Consider the following 22,979-nt stretch of genomic DNA (forward strand, 5'->3'; position numbering starts at 1 on the left):
ACCTTGTCAAACGCCTTCTGAAAATCCAGAAAGACCACATCCACCGGCTCTCCTCTATCCACCGTCCTAGACACATCCTCATGGAACTCCAGGATTTACCTTGCATTAAGTTGATCTTTCTCTACACCCTAGCTATGACTGTAACACTACATTCTGCACCCTCTCGTTTCCTTCTCTATGAATGGTTTGCATTATCTGTATAGTGCAAAAGAAACAATTCTTTTCACTGTTTGTTAATAAATGTGACGACAAATCAAATCAAAAGGCTGATTTTTAGCCTGGTCCATGTTTCTGTCCATGTGGTCTTACCAAACATCTTCCTCTTTTCCATATTACTCTGCAACACAGGCATGTAATCTTTTGAAGATGTGGGAATCCTGCACCCCCCAACAGCCTGGGCTCAATTATAGTGCCCTGTGCTACCTGTGAAAAATCAGCTGCCCTGGATAGGTTCAGCATTAAATCTATGAATGGTCAAGACCATGTGAGTCATTCCACATGGTGCATTGTGTGTAGCTGCCTCCTGAAGAACTAACAGAATTACATTACTAAACTCTTGGGCATGCACTCAGTTTACACTGTGGGTAGATTCCTGCCGTCTGGAGTAACAAATTCATTCATGGGTACGTAGCCCAGTCCATCATGCAAACCAGTTCTTCCCTGGTGCCGTCAGACTTTTGAATAGACCTACCTCGTGCTAACTTGATCTTTCTGTACACCCTAGCTATGACTGTAACACAACATTCTGCATTCTCTCCTTTCCCTGTCCCCTATGTATTCAATGTACGGAGTGCTTTGTACAATGTGCAAGAAACAATACTTTTCACAGCATGTTTCAATAATAAATCAAAGCAAATCATTGAGTATTAGTGTGTCCCTCGATGATTTAATATGAACTCTGCTCTGCATTGTCAGTCCAAAAACTCAAAACTATAAAGGATCAAATCCTGCTTCTTGCAACCCGAGATGGAGTCCTTGTTGAGTTTCATCTCCCTGGCTTGGATAAATCATTGCCAGCGAACAGAACAAATTTGGAGGATAGCGGAAGATATAATTGTTAAATGCTCCAACGGGGGAGACTAAATTCTTACTGTGGGATCCATTATTTTTTCAGGTGAGGTAGACTACTTTAGAATCATAGAATCTGTAGAATCATTTGGCCCATCGATTCTGCACTGACCACAATCCCACCCAAGTCCTATTCCTGTAACCCCATGCAATTACCCTACCTAGTCCCCCGACACTAAGGGGCAATTTAGCATGGCCAGTCCACCTAACCCGCACATCTTTGGACTGTGCAGAATAACCAGAAATGGATGCATGCTACCTTGGTGAAAATAATTCTTGTAATGCACAATTGTAAACACAAATGTTGTTATTTCGTGTAGGAAGGTGCAAATGCTCTGAAGTCAAAGCCGGTGTGCACTATCGGTCCTAAAGGTCTTCTGTATGTTCTGCAAAGGGAATTTGCAACAACAACTCCTAAGGATGGTAAGCGTCATTATCTTTCACATTGGTAAAATTACATGAATGAAGATATGCAATCTGTGTCCATGTTTTCCAAACTCCAGGTTCAGCTTAAGGATCTGATTTATTCATTTTCATTTTCATTCTCCAAAATTAATATCTGTCCACTGGCTGTACTATGTGGAGCTGATCTGGTTGCTTTCCAAATTTTGTTGGAGTCATTTTTGTGCAGTAGGTGGCAGTCTAACTACAAACATTAAAAAAGTTGTTCCATAAGTTCAGTTTAATTTGTTACTTCTTTGTCTTGCCATTGTAGTTGGAGTACAAAGTCTCACAACATCAGATTAAAGTCCAACAGCTTTTCTTGGTATCACGAGCTTTCAGAGTGCTGCTCCTTCATCAAGTGAGTGGAGAGCAGTGCTTTGAAAGCTCGTGATACCAAACAAAAACCTGTTGGACTTTAGCCTGGTGTTGAGAGACTTCTTGCTGCGCCCATCCCAGTCCAACACCAGCATCTCCATGTTATAGTCAGAGACATGGTTGGAATTGTATCTAACTGGAAGATGGTTCTGGTTATTGAAGGTCAATTATCTCAGCTCCAGGACATCTCTACAGGAGTCCCTCAGGGCAGTGTCCCAGGCCCAACCATCTTCAGCTGCTTCATCAGTGACCTTCCCTCTGTCATAAGGTCAGGAGTGGGGATATTCACTGATGGCTGCACAGCGTTCAGCACCATTTTGACTCCTCAGATACTGAAGCAGTCCATATCTAAATGCAGAAAAATCGGGAAAATATCCAGTTTTGGACTGACAAATAACATTCAGGCCACACAAGTGCCAGGCAATGACCATCTCTGAGTCTGCAAAGCAGCCGGCATAATTAAGGATCCCACACACCCCGGACATTCTCTCTCTCACCTTCTTCCTTCGGGAAAAAGATTGAAAAGCCTGAGGTCACGTACCAATCGACTCAAGAACAGCTTCTTCCCTGTTGCTGTCAGACTTTTGAATGGACCTACCTTGCATTAAGTTGATTGCTCTCTACACCCCAGCTATGACTGTAACATTACATTCTGCACTCTCTCATTTCCTTCTCTATGAACAGTATGTTTTGTCTGTATAGCGCGCAAGAAATACTTTTCGATGTATGCAATACATGTGACAATAATAAATCAAATCAAATCCGCAACAAGAGATAATCTAACCATCACCCTAAGCTTTCAGTGGCATTACTGTTATGGTTTTGGTCATGGTAGCTTTCAGGATCAATTCGTATACAAGTAGATACAGGAGGTGATTAGCATTGCAACTGGCCACTCTTTCGCTGTCACTGTGTCAAAATCCTGGAGCTCCCTCCGCTACAGCACTGTGGGTGTATCTACCCATGCAATGTTTCAAGAAGGCAGCTCACCACCACTTTCTCAAGGATAATTAGGAATGAGTAATGTATGCTGGTCTAGTCAGGGATGCCCACATCCTGTGAATGAATACAGAACAACCCATTCATGTTCTTTTCCCTCTCCATCCATCTTATCAGTTCACTTCAGGTGGGACAATAAATTGCATTGAAGAAATAAGAGGATATAGATAGGTTAGGAGAGTAGGCCAGAAGATGGCAGATGGAGTTTAACATGGATAAGTGTGAGGTCGTGCATTTTGGTCAGAAAAATGGGAAGGCGACTTATTATCTAAAAAAGGAGAGACTGCAGGGTGCTCTGGTGCAGAGGGATCTGGGTGTCTTCGTTCATGAGTCACAGAAAACTAGCATATGGTTACAGCAGGTATAACGAAAGTGAAAGGAATGTTGGCATTTACAGCTAAAGGAATAGAATATAAAGGTAAGGAAGTATTGCTGCAACTATACAAGGCATTGGTGAGGCCACACCTGGAGTATTGTGCACAGTTTTGGTCCCCTTATTTGAGGAAAGATGTAGTGACATTGGAGGCAGTTCAGAGGAGGTTCACTAGATTAATCCCAGAGATGAGGGGTTTGTCCTTTGAAGAGAGATTGAACAATTTAGGCTGATACTCTCTGGAATTTAGAAGAATGAAGGGAGATCAAATTGAGGTATACAAGATGATAAAAGGTCTGGATAAAGTAGACATGGAGTGGAAGCTACCTCTTGTGGGGCATTCTAGGATGAGATGTCTTAAGATAAAGGGTAGCAAATTTAAAACAGAGTTGAGGAGAAACCCAGTTTCTCACAAAGGGTTGTGAATCTGTGGAATTTGCTACCCCAAAGTGTGGTGGATGCCGGGACAGGGAGTAAGTTTAAGGAGGAGTTAGACGGATTTTTAATCGGAAATGGGTTGAAGCATTATGGGGAGAAGACAGGAATATAGGGATGGGGAACATATCATCAACGATTGAATGGCAGAGCAGACTTGATGGGCCGAATGGCCTAATTCTGTTCTTATATCTTATGAACTGTTAAACTTTATGTACTTTGATTTTAAAATCCATTAGCATAACCTTGCTCACTTTTAACCTGATGAAAACAAATGTAAGTGCAGAAAGGTTGAAGGTGTCTCTATTTCTTTGCTGGTTTTAAGAAGAAAAGTACCTGATGTGAGAGAGCTTTACAATGTAGTTAACTTGGAGACAGGGAAAAAGAGAGAACTGGTCAGTTTTGTTCGAATGAAGTCAAGGGAGCAGAGCAAAATCTTATTGACGAGTTGGACTCAGAGGTGATTTAATAAGTGATGGGAGGGAAGTGAAACAAGCATATGGGCTGAGACTTAATGCAATTGATAGCCTGTGGGAGGTTTGGATTGATGGATAAGAGGAAGAGGGTACGCAACAGGCGGCTGAATGATCTCAATCTTTATGGCAAAATGAATCCACAAGTTGGCAGTTGGAGGTAATCTTTGTAAGCCTGTTCCCTTTTATTCTTTTTGATACTGGGAAAATAGCTCATATTGACAGTTTCTGCTCTGTAAACATTGCCTTGCCTTTCCTGAGAGTGGGCACTTAAAAATCTGTGGTAATTTTCTTTGTAAAGAACTTACCTTTACAAACATTCTTTGTGTAAAATTGGGCTCCAATGATAAGGACGGCTGCAGAGACTGGAGGGTACGACACAGTTTCACCTAGAATGCTGCCTAATGTGAGCAAATAGCAATCCTGAGGAAAATCTTAGAAAAATTGAGTAAAATAGGATGAACTGTGGAAAGCTTTGAAAAGTTGGGACGTGGTGGATGGGAATCGATTGCTTCCAGCGGTTAGGTGAAAAGCACAGAGTGACAGATACAGGATTAAAATAAAGAGGAACAGAGGACAGCGGAGATTTCTTTACTGGAGTTGGAGGGTGTGATGTTTACATTCATAGCTTCTGGCTATGAAATTCAATTTAGATAGGTGTGTGAAGGAAAATGAGTTGAAAATACACAAATGTGTTCAGAACAATGTTCAGGATGGAGCCAGAGTGTGGCGACATCTTTCATTTGATTTATTATTGTCACATATATTAGTATACAATAAAAAGTATTGTTTCTTTACAGAGGAGGCATACTGTTCATAGAGAAGGAAAGGGGAGAGTGCAGAATGTAGTGATACAGTCATAGTTAGGGTGTAGAGAAAGATCAACTTAGTGCAAGGTAGGTCCATTCAAAAGTCTGATAGCAGCAGGGAAGAAGCTGTTCTTGAGTCGGTTAGTGCATGACCTCAGACTCTTGTATCTTTTTCCCGATGGAAGAAAGTGGAAGAGAGAATGTCCAGAATGCTTGGGATCCTTAATTATGCTGGCTGCTTTGCCGAGGCAGCGGAAAGTGTAGACAGAGTCAATGGATGGGAGGCTGGTTTGCGTGGTGGATTGGGCTACATCCATGACTTTTTGTAATTTCTTGTGGTCTTGGGCAAAGCAGGAGCCATACCAAGCTGTGATACAACCAGAAAGAATGCTTTCTGTGGTGCATCTGTAAAAGTTGGTGAGAGTTGTAGCTGACATGCCAAGTTTCCTTAGTCTTCTGGGCAAGTAGAGGCATTGGTGGGGCTTTCTTAACTGTAGTGTCAGCATGGGGGGACCGGGACAGGTTGTTGGTGATATGGGCGTCTAAAAACTTGAAGCCCTTGACCCTTTCTACTTTCTTGCAAGCTCTCTGGAGCAAACCGCTAATTCTATCTTTTACTCTCTTTCTATGCTCTTAAAATTGAACTCTAACTTCTAAACTTCCTAATAATGTTAATGGTATATTCTGCACTCTCTCCTTTCCTTCTTCCATATGTTCTCTGTGAATGGTATGTTTTGTCTGTATAGCGTGCAAGAACCAATATTTTTCAGTGCTTCCCCGTACATGTGACAATAATAAATCAAATAAATGTTCTCAGGTTGGTGTAAGTGCTGACATGACTTGTTTGGGCTGGATGCGTGTTTCCTTGTTGTAATACTTTTATTAAGGATGAAGCCGCGGGGAGAAAGTTTTTACTGACACATTTTATTAATAAAAGAAAGGATACAGGCTATCTTTATTTTCCCAGGATATTTCCAGAGAAGTAGACAGCATTGGCAGTGGAGAGTGAGGTGGGACATCACTTGATTCTGCCAGACTCTGTATTGGATGCATAATCCAGTTCTCATAGAAGTGCAGAGGAGGCCATTCGGCCCATCAAGTTGGTACCAACCACAATCCCACCCAGTCCCTATTCCTGTAACCCCTTGAATTTACCCTCCTTATTCCCCTGACACTAGGATCAATTTAGCATGGCCAATCAACCTGAGCCACACATCTTTAGACTGTGGGAGGAAACCTGAGCACCCGGAGAAACCCACACAGGCATGGGGAAAATGTGCAAACTGCGCACAGACTGTGACCCAAGCAGCAAGGCAGCAGTGCTAACCACTGTGCCACCCCAATTCTGTGATCGGTCTTTGCCTTTTGAATTTGAACAAGAGAAAATGGAGGTTGTATTGGAAAGATGGGAGAAGGTAAAGGCTTTTTGGGGATAAGGACACAAGCCATCTTCTTTATGGACTTTTGCCTAGTAGGGGAGACTTCTGCTCTGGATTCAAGCCCATCTATGTCACCATGTTATGAATGCTTAAATGGCAAAAATTTGATCAGCTATTTGAGTTCAAAGTAGCTGCCTGTACTATGCTAAGTAGGCCAGGTTAAGTATTTAACTGAATGTGGACTGTTGGTTTAACTGCAGGTATGTTGTTGGGCATGTTTAGTGTGTTATATTTATAGTGTTGTGAATCAGTCTGATCTCACTCTTACACAATTCTTTATGATCAGGATGCAACCTGGGCAAATTACTTTAAATTTGGCAAAAGTAAAACTTCCATTGATCCTTAGAGCAGCGATGGAAATACTTGGGTGAAGAAAATATGTTTCGTATAAAATGCAGAGACATTGACTTATTTTCCGATTTTTAATTGCAGATTCTGTATGTTTACTTGGAACAGAAGACGCGACCACTTGCCACCTGGTGGTTCTGCGGCACACAGGTAATGAGGAGTGTTACGCAGTGTATTGTACGGTGTAATTGAGCTGTAAGCTTCATGTTTGTGATGAATCAAAAGTTTATTGTGTAAAACAGTGTGGAGAAGTGCCTGCATTCTTACCAAACCAGAATGATCACAAACTTTCCAGTCTCTGAAATTTGGCATTTTTAAAATTGAACTCTATTGAGCAAGTAATATAATTAAGTGTTAGATATTAAAAAGAGTTCTAATGTTATAATCCCTGTCAGCAAGAACAGGAGTTATTTCTTGCCCCTGATTGCCATTAGGAAACATAGAATTTTGGATCAGGATGAGGCCATTTGGCCCTTTGAGCCTGCTCCACCATTCATCACAATCATGGCTGATCATCCAACTCAATAGCCTCATCCTCCTTTCTCCCCATAACCTTTGATCCCCTTTGCCCCAAGTGCTATATCCAGCCACCTCTTGAATACATTCAATGTTTTGGAATCAGCTACTTCCTGTGGTAATGAATTCCACAGGCTCACCACTCTTTGGGTCTCCTCATCCTTGTCCTACAAGGGGAACATCCCCTCTGCCTCTACCCTGTCAAATGGTGAACTGTTGGTGAATTCTAAAACTTTGACCTAGTGATGATAGAGGAATGAGATTGTTTGATCAAGTCAGTGTAGTGCAGTGGTGAGCAACCTGCGGCCCACGTGTGACACATCAGCAGCGCACGAGATATTTTGTTTACTGTCGCTCGTGCACAGAATTACCACATTCCAATGGTTTCCATCACATTGCTTTCCTCCTAATGGTGTGAGTGATGTGAAACGCAGATAAAGCAAAGGCAAGTGAAGTGAGCTGCGTGCTGATTGCTCACAACATTGGCTGAGAGAACTGTGGCTCCTTCTGCGTCCAGTCAAAGAGTAAATTATTTCTTTTATTTTCACCACGTGAATTTGATGATGGTTCATAGAATCCCAACAGTGCAGGAGGAGGCCATTCGGCCCATTGTGCCTGCACCAGTCACAATCCCACTGAGGCTCTATCCCCATAGCCCTGCATATTTACCCCGCTGATCCCCTGACACTAGGGTCAATTTAGCATGGCCAATCCACCTAACCTGCACATCGTTGGACTGCGGGAGGAAACCGGAGCGCCCGGAAGAAATCCATGCAGACACGGGGAGAATGTGCAAACTCCACACAGTGACCCGAGGCTAGAATTGAATGGGTCTCTGGTGCTGTGAGGCAGCAGTGCTAACCACTGTGCCACCGTGGTGCCCTTTTTAATATATGAATGATTTAAACATTTTCTATTACTTGTTATGAAATATTCAGAATGTATTAAATCTGTTCAACCTTATTCAAGGCTCATAGTTAGTCAACAAACCTGATATCAATCTTGTGACCCACTGAGATGAAGGAGGGTCACTCATGCAGCTCACTCACCAGCTGAGGTTACCCACACTTGTATCATGTGAGATTTATTACACTGTGCGACTGCAAGTGCAAATGAAGTATTGGAGATCAAGGGTTTTATTGAAGAATTCCTTGTCTACGTGCTGCATTGCATCCTGTCAGTATTACACACTGCAACCACAGTACACCATTGATGGAAAGATTGGCCGTTTAGCCTGATGGATAGAATGGCAATTAAATGGGCTGCTTTGTCCTGGCTGGTGTTGAACTCTGTTGTTGGAGTTTCACTCGCTCTGGTAAGTAGGGAGTATTCCATCACACCTTGTAGACGGGAGGAGCTACATCATACAACATAATGAACAGTGTATAGAATTGGATTATTTGGCTAATTGTACGTAAATGAATAGTTCATAGAATCCCCACAGTACAGAAGGAGGCCATTTGGCCCATCAAATCGGTAATGACCACAATCCCACCCAGGCCTATTCCTGTAACCCCAAGCATTTAGTCTCTAATTCCCCTGATGCTGAGGGGCAATTTAGCATGGCCAATCCACTCAACCGGCACATCTTCAAACAGTGGGAGGAAACCGGAGCACCTGGAGGAAACCCATGCAGACACAGGGAGAATGTGCAGACTCCACACAGACAGTGACCAAGAGCCAGAGTTGAACCTGGGACCCTGGCTCTGTGAGGCAGCAGTGCTAACCATTGTGCCACCGTGCTGCCTGTGCCATTGTATGATTTGCCTGAAAATGAAATGAGGTTGGTTTAATATAAACTGGTGGATGACTCCTTTACTGATTTCTATCCACTGTTTCATTTTCCTTCATCTTCTGACCCCAGATCCAAGCCGTCTTTGTAAATGGGATCCAGAGGAGATACAGTGTTCTCGTTTAATAGTTATGACTGAAACTTTTAGATAGCCTTTCACATTGTGCTGGTGTAGAATATACAAGCAGTTTCATCATTTAAAACAAATGGGATATATTTACTGTGTGATTCCCTTCCACTTTCTCCTGCTAAAGATTAGTTGCTGTGGTTGTAACTACTGATATCAATTGGTCTTTTCTACTTTGCCTCATGGTTATCCTTTGTGAAAGGATTTACAGAGAATGTATGCACAGAAGCAGGCCATTTGGCCCACTGGTTCCTACCTGTGCTCCCTACGAGTGTCCTCTCACCCTACATCATCTAACCCTATCAGCATAAACCTCTATCCCTTTTCTCCTGCATGTGTTTATCTAACTTCTCCTCGACTGCATTTGTGCCGCTCACATTAACCTGTTCTTTGTCACTGGGTTCCATATTCTCACCAGGTTGTGAGGAAGTAAGAATCTGAACAAGTTCTTTAATCATTGGTGGTATTCCAGATGTTTCTGATGCTGCCACCTTGCTCAGTGCCCCTGGACAGACAGAAGATTTTAATCTCTGTGCACAAACCCTCCATTCCCAGTCATCTGTTTGAGTTCAGAATTCAGTTCAAGTTTATCTTAAATCTTTCATTTAAATTCTTGTTTTATTTTTGATACTTTTACCTTGTTTAGGAGGAGATGGTGGTGTAGTGGTGATGTCACTGGATTAGTAATCTAGGCTAGTACTCTGGGGACACGGGTTCCAATCCCACTGTGACAGCTGGTGGAATTTAAATTCCGTTAATAAAGTGCGCCTCAATAATGGTGACCACCAGACTATCAGCAGTTGTCTTTTGATTAAACCCATCTGATTCATTAATGTCCTTTAGGGAAGGAAATCTGCCATCCTTACCTAGTTTGGCCTGCATGTGACTCCAGGACCACAGCAATGTAGTTGACTCTTAATTGACTGATGAAATTGCCTGGTAAGCTACTCCGTTCAAGAGCAATTAGGGATGAACAACAAATACCGGCCTTGCCAACGATGAATGCCAAGGAATAATGAAGAAAAAATATAACATTTTACTTGTGCATTGTAAGTTTTTTTTCAAAGGCTAAATATTGAGTTTAACTTCAGCTAATACAAAGACTCACGATTATAATATCCTGGTGAATGATGTTCTTTATTGATCAAAGTAAACTGGGAGAGAAGGATTGGATTGTCCAACACTTCTCTGAAGTTACATCACATAAGAACATAAGAAATAGGAGCAGGAGTAGGCCATCTAGCCCCTCGAGTCTGCCCCGCCATTCAACAAGATCATGGCTGATCTGTCGTAGCTCAATTCCACATTCCCACCCTCTCCCCATAACCCTTAATCCCCTTGCCTATCAAAAACCTATCAACCCGCGTCATAAAAATATTGAGCGAGGCAGCCTCCACCACTTCAACAGGCAGAGAATTCCAGAGATTCACCACCCTTTGAGTGAAGAAGTTCCTCCTCAACTCCGTTCTAAACTGCCCCCCCCCCTTTATCTTGAGGCTGTGCCCCCTAGTCCTACTGTCCTTTCTGAGCGGGAAGAGCCTCTCCACCTCTATCCTATCCATCCCATTCAACATCTTATATGTCTCAATGAGATCTCCCCTCATTCTTCTAAACTCTAACGAGTACAAGCCTAGTTTATTCAGCACAGTGGCAATGCACTTATGAAAAATGTATAAGATATTTTAGCCGCCCTCTAGCTCATTCTAGTCAGAAATGAACCAATCATCATTAGTACAGATCAGTCATTATTTGTTAATGTCATAGACATTGGCCAATTACAGATATTCTCTGACAGCAAGGGAACAGTAAGTTTTGGCAGTTTCTACCTGACTTTCCCATGGCCACCTCTTGCCAGTTCCACAGTCAAATCTGGTTGAAGACTCTGCCTACTCGCTGAGCTGACTGGAACCACTACAAAGAACAAAGAACAAAATCAGCCTGGGAAACAGGCCCTTCGGCCCAACGAGCCCGCACCGCCATCTTAACACCACCAGTCCCCCTCTCCTCTCAGACCCCTGACTAGTTTGTCTTTGCTCAGTGAATGTCTCTCACTGTGCTATCTGGTATCCGTGCTAATAAGATTTATGCTTCTATGAATGTATTATTATAAGGAATGTGGTTCACTTTACTGGCCTATTTCCCATGATGCCTTAGAACTCTGTGCCATCAGCCAAGCTGTATGCCTGTTCAGTAATACTTTCAAAAACTATGTGTTTAAATCCTCTAACTGTGGATATATGTATTTCTATGCAGACAGTGCCTCTGTAAAATATAAAAATAAGGCAGTCTGTGATTCTTATCCAAAATTAATCCAGTCTTTTAATGGTCTTTGTTAGTGTTTTAATCCCAGAGCACTATAAATTCCTCTAACATGCACATTATCTGGATTTATTTTTAGGGAGTGGGGCTACGAGTTTGGGGCATTGTGATGGATTAGAAACCCAATTAATGGTGTCTTTAATGTTAAATGCTGTGAAGTCCTTGTCAGTTGGATGTGATTCTGGAAGGTAAGATCTTAGTGCTCTACTGCTGGGAAGGGGAAGCCTTCAGTTCACACCTAATGTGTTCCAACAGGTAGTTGCATTTCCATATAAATAATAATGGTGGAGAGAGAATAGAGCCAACGTTTCGAATCAGGCTGACTCTTGGACTTATTCTTTCTCCACAGATGCTATCAGACCCACTTCAAAAGGTTGGCTTTATTATCGGACTTATTGACTTTCTCCAGCATTTCTGTTTTTGTGTCACATTCCAGCATCTATAACGTTTTGCCTTTAATAAATAATGGTGATTTGGAGAATTTCATGGTCAGGTTTTTTTTTAAAGTTTATTTATTATTCACAAGTAGCCTTACATTAACACCGCAATGATGTTACTGTGAAAATCCCCTAGTCGCGCCACACTGGTGCCTGGGAAGGGCAATTTAGCAATGCCAATGCATCCAACCAGCACGTCTTTCGGACTGTGGGAGGAAACCAGAGCACCCAGAGCAAACCAGCACAGACACGGGGAGAACGTGCAGACTCTGCACAGACAGTGACCTAAGGCCAGAATTGAACCCGGGTACCTGGCACTGTGAGGCGGCAGTGCTAACCATTGGGCCACAGTGAAGATCATTGTCCAATAGGTGTCAGTTGGATCTGTTCAATCTTCTTTCATAAGACTAGCCCTTCATCACAAGAATAGTTGATCGACCCTTCCCTCAACCGTTTCTGATGCAATTATAACTTTCTCCTCAAAATGGAGACCAAACCTGTACACAGTACTTCAGGTGTGGCCTCCGCAAGGTCCTGTAAAGCTGCAGGAAAAGTTCCCTACTTTTACTACGAGGGGAATGGAATATGAATGCCAATATTCTTTTTGTCTATTCACTTGCTGCACCTGCATACTAACTTTTTTGTGAATCATGTATCAGGTCACTCAAATCCCTCTGTTCCACTGAGTTCTGCAATCTCCCTCCATTTAAATAATATTCTGCTTTCCAACCTTCCTGCCAATGTTCACATTTCCCTCTATTCCATCAACCACCTGCATCTCAGGTATATCGATGGACAGTAAAGAGAGAATAGAAGATCAATTTTAGCCCAGTCTTGTGGGTTTTCTGTTTTATTCAGGTCAAAACCATTGAAAACACAGTAATTCTGTGGAAGGCAGTAATTAACACACTTTCATGTCAGGTTGAATTCCATGCAGTTGTGGCCCATCAGCTTTAATTATCAAGTGTCCACACGGTGAAGCCTTACATTGTTTGCTGGAGCAGACGAGGAAGGAGCATCAGAGAGAAAGCTAAGACTTTACCTGTTAAAAACCTGTTTAAAATAAGTTTAAAGCACTTTGTTCTTTGTAGAACTGTTTAAAGCATTTACTTATTGTATTTACTGCTTTAAGAATTGTGAGGGAGTGATTATCAGGCAGTTGTGGCCCATCAGCTTTAAATCAGCACCAAGTTTAAAAGGAGGCCTGGTGTAGATAGCGGGCAGCGTCGGAGCGGGCAGCGGAGTGAGAGGGAAGCAGAGTGAGCTATTAGGGCTTAATATCAAAAAGGGCTTGAGGGAAAAAAGGCCAGGTTGAAAGAACAAGGAAAAAAAAAATTTTTTTTCCAAAACTACTACAGCAAGAAACAAGGAAAAAATTTTTTCCCACAACAAATTATATTGAATAATGGAGGGGCATGTGATGTGCGGTTCCTGTATGATGTGGGAACTGGTGGACCCCAGGGTCCTTCCCAGAGACCATGTCTGCAGTAAGTGCAGGTTGCTGGAGGAGCTCCAGCTCAAGGTGGATGAGCTGGCCTCTGAGCTACAGACACTGAGGCTCATCAGGGGGAGAGAGGGTGTCATTGTCAATGGGGTGCAAGTGACATCCACCCCCTCTAGACTGTCTAAATCTAAGGGTCAGGAACAAAAGGGGGCTGCTGGGAGGAGGAAGGGGGGTGAGGAGCGGAGGCCTCAGCCTCTTAATCTGCATAACAGGTTTGAGGTTCTTGCTTCCACTCTGGAAGAGGACGAGGCAGGTGAGGTTGGTGAGCAAACTGCACACGGTACAGTGATGCAGCAGGACATAGGCAAAGAGAAGGGGAAAAGGAACGTAGTAGTGATTGGGGATAGTGGGGTGAAGGGTATTGACACTGTCCTTTGTCACAATGACAAAGTGCACAGAAGGGTGTGTTGTCTGCCTGGTGCTCGGGTACAGGATGTCGCAGCTGGGCTGCAGAGGAATCTGGAGTGGGAGGGTGAGAACCCGGTTGTGGTGGTACATGTGGGTGCCGGCGACGTAGGCAAAGTGCGGACTGAGGATCTGGGGAGGGAGTATGAAAAGCTGGGAATGGAATTAAAAAGTAGAACCGACAAGGTGGTCTTCTCTGGGCTACTGCCTGAACCGAGTGCAGACGGGCGTAGGGTTGACAGGATAAAGGAAGTGAATGGGTGGCTCAGAGATTGGTGTGGGAGGAATGGGATCGAATTTATGGGGCATTGGCACCAGTATTGGGGTAGGTGGGACTTGTTCGGGCGGGATGGGGTTGGTCTGAATCGTGCTGGGACCAGAGTGCTGGCGAATCGAGTAAAGAGGACTGTAGACAGGGCTTTAAACTAATTAGGCGGGGGGAGGGTGCGAGGGTAGGTGATGTTAGGAGGTCTACAGTTAAGGATAGGGTACAGGTAAGGGAAGAGGCTGAGGATGTCCCAAATGGTGGCGTTACGGCAAATAGGGTCCAGAAGAAGGCTGGGATGAAAGCGCTTTATCTGAATGCACGAAGCATTCGGAATAAAGTGGATGAGCTGGTGGCGCAGATAGACACAAATGGATACGATCTGGTGGCCATTACAGAGACGTGGCTGCAAGGTGACAGGGACTGGGAGATGAATGTACAGGGCTATCAAGTGTTTAGGAAGGATAGGCAGGAGGAAAGAGGGGGTGGCGTAGCTCTGCTGATTAAGGACAGCATCAAGGTGGTAGCAAGGGATGATATCGGAGCCAAAGAGCAGAAAGTGGAATCGTTGTGGGTGGAGATTAGGAACAGCAAAGGGAGGAAGACGCTGGTGGGTGTCGTCTATAGGCCCCCGAATAATGATCTGGAGGTGGGGCGGGCTGTTAACGCGCAAATAAGTGCGGCGTGCAGGAATGGGACGGCAGTAGTTATGGGGGATTTCAATCTGCATATTGATTGGTCGACCCATGTTGGACGAGGTGGGCTCGAGGAGGAGTTCTTGGAATGCTGCCGGGATAGTTTCCTGGAACAGTGTGTGTTGGAGCCGACGAGGGAGCGAGCTATCTTGGATCTGGTGCTATGTAATGAGGCGGGTAGAATTAGGGACCTTGAGGTGAAGGATCCTCTTGGAGAGAGTGATCATTGTATGGTGGAGTTTCTGTTGCAGATGGAGGAGGAGAAAGTGGGTTCCCGGAGACGCGTCCTTTGTTTGAATAGAGGGGAGTATGGTAGGATGAGAGAAGAATTGGCGAATGTGGACTGGGGGAGCGCGTTGGAAGGTAGGTCTGCTGAGGAGCAGTGGAGGATCTTTAAGGAGATCTCTCTTGGTGCTCAGCAGAAATTTATTCCGATGGTTAAAAAGGACAGTAGGAAGAGAGTTAATAAGCCGTGGATAACGAAGGAGGTGAAGGAAAGTGTTAAATTAAAAGCGGAGGAATTTAGAGTAGCTAAGAGCAGTGGGCGAGAAGAGGATTGGGAAAGGTTTAAATGTCAACAAAGATTGACAAAAAAGTTGATAAAGGAGGGTAGAAGAAGCTATGAAGCTGGGCTAGCGCTTAATATAAAAAAGGATAGCAAGAGTTTTTATAAATATATAAAAAGGAAGAGGCTGGCTAGGGTGAACGTTGGTCCCTTAGAGGATGAGAAAGGGGACCTAGTGGTAGGGGATGGGGATATGGCTAAGGTCTTGAATAACTTTTTTGTTTCTGTCTTCACGGAGGAGGACGTGAATAATTTGCCGGGTGTTAGCGATGGAAAGGTGGTAGGACTGGAGGGTCTTAATGACATTACTGTTACTAGAGAGGTGGTGCGCGACAGACTGGAGGGGCTGATTGTGGACAAGTCCCCAGGACCGGATGGAATGCATCCGAGGGTTCTGAAAGAAATGGCGGAGGTTATAGTGGATGCCTTGGTGGTTATTTTCCAGACGTCGCTGGATTCCGGGGAAGTGCCGGAAGATTGGAAAGCGGCTAATGTTACGCCGTTGTTTAAGAAGGGTGCCAGGCAAAAGGCGGGGAATTACAGGCTGGTTAGTTTAACGTCTGTGGTAGGTAAAATGTTAGAATCAGTCATTAAGGAGGAAATTGCGAGGCATCTTGAAGGGAATTGCTTGATAGGGCAGACGCAACACGGTTTCATTAAAGGGAAGTCGTGTCTGACAAATTTACTGGAGTTCTATGAGGATGTGTCTAGGGCGGTGGATAGAGGAGAGCCGGTGGATGTGGTCTTTCTGGATTTTCAGAAGGCGTTTGATAAGGTACCTCACAAGAGGTTACTGCAGAAGGTCAGAGGACATGGAGTTGGGGGTAGGGTGTTAGCGTGGATAGAGGATTGGTTGTCAAATAGGAGGCAGAGAGTGGGGGTCAATGGGTGCTATTCGGATTGGCGGTTGGTGACTAGTGGGGTGCCCCAGGGGTCGGTGCTGGGGCCTCAGCTATTTACCATTTATATAGATGATCTGGAGGAGGGAACCGAGTGTAGGGTGTCGAAATTTGCTGATGACACCAAGATTGGGGGAAAGGCAAATTGTGCGGAGGGTGTGGAGAGTCTGCAGAAGGATCTAGATAGGCTGGGCGAATGGGCCAGGAAATGGCAAATGGAATTTAATGTTGGCAAGTGTGAGGTGGTCCACTTTGGTAGGAAGAATGGTAGGAAGGACTATTACTTACAGGGCGAAAAACTGCAGCAGGCGACGGTGCAGAGGGACCTCGGGGTCCTTGTGCATGAGTCGCAAAAACCCAGCCTGCAGGTGCAGCAGGTGGTCAGGAAGGCGAATGGGATGCTGGCCTTCATAGCGAGGGGGATTGAATATAAAAGTAGGGAGGTCTTGCTGCAGCTGTATAGGGCATTGGTGAGGCCGCAGCTGGAGTACTGTGTGCAGTTTTGGGCGCCGCACCTGCGCAAGGATATTTTGGCCTTGGAGGGAGTGCAGAGGAGGTTTACTAGGCTGATACCGGAGTTGAGGGGGTTGAGCTATGAGGAGAGGCTGAATAAACTAGGCTTGTACTCGTTAGAGTTTAGAAGAATGAGGGGAGATCTCATTGAGACGTATAAGATGATGAATGGGATGGATAGGATAGAGGTGGAGAGACTCTTCCCGCTCAAAAAAGACAGTAGGACTAGGGGGCACAGCCTCAAGATAAAGGGGGGGCGGTTTAGAACGGAGTTGAGGAGGAACTTCTTCACTCAAAGGGTGGTGAATCTCTGGAATTCTCTGCCCGTTGAAGTGGTGGAGGCTGCCTCGCTAAATATTTTTAAGAAGCGGGTTGATGGGTTTTTGATAAGAGAGGGGATTAAGGGTTATGGGGAGAGGGCGGGAAAGTGGAACTGAGCCACGACAGATCAGCCATGATCTTATTGAATGGCGGGGCAGGCTCGAAGGGCCAGATGGCCTACTCCTGCTCCTATTTCTTATGTTCTTATGTTCTTATATTGCAATTCCACGATGTATGCAAGGACATGCGAGTGGTACAGTGGTTAGCACTGCTGCTTCACAGCATCAGGGACCCAGGTTCAATTCCTGGCTTGGGTCACTGTCTGTGTGGAGTTTGTACATTTTGCACATTCTCCCTGTGTCTGTGTGGGCTTCCTCCAGGAGCTCCAGTTTCCTCCCACAGTCCAAAGATGGATTGGTCATGGTAAATGTGCAGAATTATGGGAATAGGGCAGAGAGGAATGGGCCTGGTTGGATGCTCTTTTGCTGCAAACTCGATGGGCTGAATGACCTCCTTCTGCACTGTAGGGATTCTGTGGTTCAGACACTAATATCCTGCATCAGTGTATAGGGTGGGTTTGTAGAAGCGTACCTCCTTGAGCAGCCTAACTAGCTACCGTAATTGTTAAGGTAGTCGCTGGGGCCAAAACAAAAATCTGGCTGTTTCAGTCCCCTACACAAGAGAATAGGGCCATTTAGAAGAAGTCTTGACAATAGAACTGCTGCCTCACAGTGCCAGGAACCCAGGTTCGATTCCTGGCTTGGGTCACTGTGCGGAGACCGCACGTTCTCCCAGTGTCTGTGTGGGTTTCCTCTGGGTGCTCCGGTTTCCTCCCACAGTCTGAAAGCAGTGCTGGTTAGATGCACTGACCATGCTAAATTGCCCCTTAGAGTCAGGTGGATTAGCAAGGTAAATACATGGGGTTATGGGGATAGAGTCTGGGTAGGGCTGTTGCCGGTGTAGGCTCGATGGGATGAATGGCCTCCTTTAGCACTGTCGTGATTCTATGATTCTCTGAATATCATGATGAGGGAAGTGATCTAGATTGCTTGGAATCTTTCCAGTTAATGATCAAAACTGAACGCCACGTTATCTGTCTAATATCCTTACGTTTCACCCACATTGTTATGGTTATGTGCATTTATAATGAGACCACATGAAAAATTATATTTGAGGTTCTTTTCCAGCCATGTGGCTCCTCTCAAGGAACCTGGTCTGATTTAAAGAATATTAATGTGTGTGATTAATCTGTAGGATTTTCCATTTGGTACATTTTCTTCCAGAAAATGTTTTGTGAATTTATTATAATTTTGTATTTGAGGTATGAAGTTCACCTTATCGGAGGATACATTGACGAAAGGTCATCTTCACGGACACTCAGTCTTGAACTGCTCAGTAGGTTTTAATATTTTACTAAGACATTTGGAAATTTAACAATTTGCATATTAATGTATTTTTATGCTAACATGGTGAAAAACAAAGAAATTACACTATGATTGAAATTGTTGTAAAGATACCATCACTAAATACTGCATCTTCTTCTGTTTTTACTACATAAGAACTAGGAGCAGGAGTAGGCCATCTGGTCCCTTGCACCTGCTCCGCCATTCAATAAGGTCATGGCTCATCTTTTCATGGACTCAGCTCCACTTACCCACCATAACCCATAATTCCTTTACTGTTCAAAAATTTATCTATCTGTGCCTTAAAAACATTCAATAAGGTAGCCTCAACTGCTTCCCAGGGAATTCCACAGATTCACACCCTTTGGGTGAAGAAGTTCCTCCTTAACTCAGTCCAAAACCTGCTCCCCCCTTATTTTGAGGCCATGCCCCCTGGTTCTGGTTTCACCCACCAGTGGAAACAACCTGCCTGATTCTATCTTATATGTTTCTATAAGATCTCCCCTCATTCTTCTGAATTCCAGTCAGTTTAAAGATAAAACCTAATCTCTGGAAAATGGATTTGTTAAGTTTCTTCCTTTATGACTTTCCTCTGGGAATATATTGTGATTTAAAAAAAAACCCCTCCTCAACAACCCTATAACCCTGAGAACTTTGTGTTCTTCCAATTCAAGCCTCTCATGCATCCCTAATTCTATCCTGCCCTCCAGTGGCTGAAGTGCTTTCAACATGAGGAGGCAATGGCCTTGTGGTATTATCATCAGACTATTAATCCAGAAAGTCAGCTAATATTCTGGTTCGAATCCCACTACGGCAGATGGTGGAATTTGAATCCAATAAAAAAAAAATCTGGAATTAAGGATCTGCTGATGACCATGAAACCATCTGATTCACCGTAAGAAAGGAAATCAGCCATGCTCAACTGGTCTGGCCTACATGTGACTCCAGAGTCACAGCAATGTGGTTGACTCTCAACTGCCTTTGAAAGGCATCTAGGGATGGGTAATAAATGCTGGCTGGCCAGCCAGCGAAGCCCATGTCCTGTAAATGGATAAAAAAACGCTTTCTAGACATAGTGCTCTGGAATTTCCTTCCTAACTTCTTTACTTCTAACTTCCTCTAGTCCTTTAAGATGATCTGTAAAGCCTGTCTCTTTGATAAAGTTTTTGGTCACCTGTCATTACATAATCATTATCTCTCTGTGTCAGGTTTTCTGTTAATGGTTACATCGAGTGCCACAGGATGCCCCTTGTGCAATTCCCTTACTCAAATGTGGCCCTCAGGCTGAAAGATTTACCAACCTTCAGTTAGAGTGAGGTTGATGTCTTGCCTTGGTCTGTGGACAAAGAACATTTTAATTAACTCACAATGAATATTCCACCATTGACTGAAACATTGGTGTTAGGGGTCAAAGGTGTTTTCTTGGGGAAATGACCATTTTAGATATTTGACTGCAGTGTTTTGATCCCAGTTAACAGGTTTAACACAGCAAAGACCAAAGCTCACATGATACAGGAATCAAGTCCTTTGGTTGGAAAATTGAAAACCCTCACTTCTCAGCTTGCAACTTCTAGCTGTCCTCTGATTACAGTCAGAACAGCTTCCTAGAACACCAGGGAGAGACTCTAGTCAAACCAACAGCAGACTTTCCACTGCACAAAGGCAAGAAGTCTTGCTTTCAGCTAACCAGTAGAATTCCCAAAACCAGAGAGAGAGACGGTTCTTTCCAGCTTGACGTCCCTTCTAAAATTAAAACCTGCAGCTCAGAACTGAAAATGAAAGTGCTCCTGGCATCTGACCTGCAAACATTCTTCCTCTTAACAATACAGGGTCATTCCCAAACTAATTTCCAAAGTAAAAATAATCACCCCCCATTTAAGCCACTTAAGGAGCAATGAAAAGACTCCTCGTTGACAGCCCAGCAACAATGACATCAGCTAAAGCTGTGCGCTGCAGAGAGCATGATTTAAAACAAAACTCTTAAAGGTACACTGATGTCACACTTAACATTGTGAATGGTGCGTTTCGTTGTTCTTGAAGCTAACATATGTTGTGTCATAAGATCATAGAATCCCTATAGTACAGAAGGAGGCCATGCAGCCCTTTGAGCTTGCACTGACAACAATCCCACCCTATCCCTGTAACTCCATATATTTACCTTGCTAACCTCCGCCCCCCCCCCCCCCCCCCCCCCGCCCCACAAAAAGAAAACTAGAGTTCCAGTGTTCCTTCCAAATGTGCACATATCCTGTCCCTCAGTATCTTCTCCAAAAGCTTCCCCACCACCTCACCAGCCTATAATTTCCTGGATTGTCCCAGTTTCTTTCTTAAACAAGGGACAACATTGACTATTCTCCAGTCCTCTGGAGCCTTGCCTGTGGTCAAAAGAGGATGTGAAGGCACAGAGGTTAGCACCGCGCCAAGGACCCTGTCCTTGAGCTCTTTCATTTTCAGTTCTGAGCTGCAGGTTTTGGTTTTAGGAGGGACATCAAGCTGAAAACAAGCCTCTCTCTCTCTGCCTGCTTTTGGGAAATTTGCTCCAACTTAATACTGGGATTTGTCACCAGATTGTCTGATCTTCAGACATCTTTCCGAGTTCTGCTGGGTATAAATCAAAGCTCTGCAAACTATAATTGTATTCGAGAGATCATTCTTTAAGCTTGCTGTGTATATTCATCACTGTCTGTTTTGCTTCATTCGCTTACAGAAGTTTTCAACAAGCAGCCAGAGAACATTCATTTGGAAACATATTGTTTAACAGGTGAATCCTCAGTCTTTGTGTAACTTCAATGTCATTCCTTTGGGCAAGAACAATGAACTGGAATTTAATTGCTGTAGAATATACTCTTTTTTTAAATAATGTTCTGAAACTCTTGATTTTAAATTATTTGTAACCTATTTATTTATTTATATATTTATTTGCTTAAATATCTTTATGGAAAAAAGTTTAAACTTTTAAGGGAAAAATGTAGATTTATTTTATTTATTAGTGTCATAAGTAGGCTTACATTAACACTGCAATGAAGTTACTATGAAAATCCCCTAGGTGTTGGTGGGGAAGCTTTTGGAGAAGATATAAAGGGACAGGATACATGCAGATTTCGAAGAAAATGGACTAGTTAGTGACAGGCAGCATGGGGGAGGTCATGTCTCACCAGCTGATTGTCACTTCTTCAAAAAACTCAAAGATAATTGATGGGGGGAAGGGCTGAGGATGTAGTTTATATGAACTTTAGTAAGGCCTTTGACAAGGTCCCACAGGGCAAATTGGTACAAAAACTAAAATCACGTGGGATTCGGAGTGGGCTGGCTAGATGGATACAGAACTGGCTTGGTTATGGAACAGTAAGAAGTCTCACAACACCAGGTTAAAGTCCAACAGTTTTATTTGGCACCACAAGCTTTCGGAGTCTCAGGCTCCTTTATCAGGTGAATGAGGACTTGTGTTCACAAACAGGGCATATACAGACACAAACTCAGTTTACAAAATAGTGGTTGGAATGCGAGTCTTTACAGGTAATCAAGTCTTAAATGTGAGTGGAGAGAGGGTTAAGCACAGGTTAAAGAGATGTGTATTGTCTCCAGCCAGGACAGTTAGTGAGATTTTTGCAAGTCCAGGCAAGTCGTGGGGGTTACAGATAGTGTGACATGAACCCAAGATCCTGGTGGAGGCCATCCTCGTTGTGCGGAACTTGGTTGTCAGTTTCTGCTTAGCAATTCTGTGTTGTGTGTCGTAAAGGCCGCCTTGGAGAATGCTTACCTGAAGGTCAGAGGTTGAATGCCCGTGACCACTGAAGTGTTCGCCGACAGGAAGAGAACAGTCTTGTCTGGTGATTGTCAAGCGGTGTCCATTCATCAGTTGTTGTAACGTCTGCATGGTCTCCCCAATGTACCATGCTTCAGGACATTCTTTCCTGCAGCATATCAGGTAGACAATGTTGGCCAAGTCGCAAGAGTATGTACCGTGTACCTGGTGGATGGTGTTCTCACGTGAGATGATGGCATCCGTGTCAATGATCTAGCATGTCTTGCAGAGGTTGCTGTGGCAGGGTTGTGTGGTGTTGTGGTCACTGTTCTCCTGAAGGCTGGATAGTTTGCTGCAGACAGTGGTCTGTTTAAGTTGTGTGGTTGCTTGAAGGCAAGAAGTGGGGGTGTGGGGATGGCTTTGGCGAGATGTTGGCCTTCATCGATCACATGGCAGCGCCGAAAGATACCCTCATAAGAACAGGATACGGTGCTCGACTGATCGATTGACAGTTCCAACGCACCACAGTGAAAAACTGCACTGACCTCCTCAGAAGACAAACACAGGACACAGTGGACAGAGTACCCTTCGTCGTCTGATACTTCCCCCGAGCAGAGAAGCCATGACATCTCTGGAGCCTTCAACATGTCATTGATGAAGATGAACATCTCGCCAAGGCTATCCCCATATCCCCATTTCTTGCCTTCAAA

At 44.0% G+C, this 22,979-nt stretch overlaps 1 protein-coding gene across 1 annotated transcript in view; it reads left to right on the plus strand.

The window, feature by feature from the left end:
* Nucleotides 1-22,979, plus strand: part of ntan1 (N-terminal asparagine amidase) — a 39,684-nt gene that overhangs the window by 11,612 nt on the left and 5,093 nt on the right. The window contains exons 2-6 of the mRNA XM_080207017.1: nucleotides 1,389-1,491; nucleotides 6,848-6,913; nucleotides 11,597-11,705; nucleotides 18,443-18,516; nucleotides 21,232-21,285. Coding sequence (XP_080063143.1) covers nucleotides 1,389-1,491; nucleotides 6,848-6,913; nucleotides 11,597-11,705; nucleotides 18,443-18,516; nucleotides 21,232-21,285 — 406 coding nt within the window. The remainder of the gene's footprint in view (nucleotides 1-1,388; nucleotides 1,492-6,847; nucleotides 6,914-11,596; nucleotides 11,706-18,442; nucleotides 18,517-21,231; nucleotides 21,286-22,979) is intronic.

Source organism: Carcharhinus amblyrhynchos, chromosome 18 (genome assembly GCF_965287045.1).
Source record: "Carcharhinus amblyrhynchos chromosome 18, sCarAmb.v2.hapA, whole genome shotgun sequence".
Classification (NCBI taxonomy): domain Eukaryota; kingdom Metazoa; phylum Chordata; class Chondrichthyes; order Carcharhiniformes; family Carcharhinidae; genus Carcharhinus; species Carcharhinus amblyrhynchos.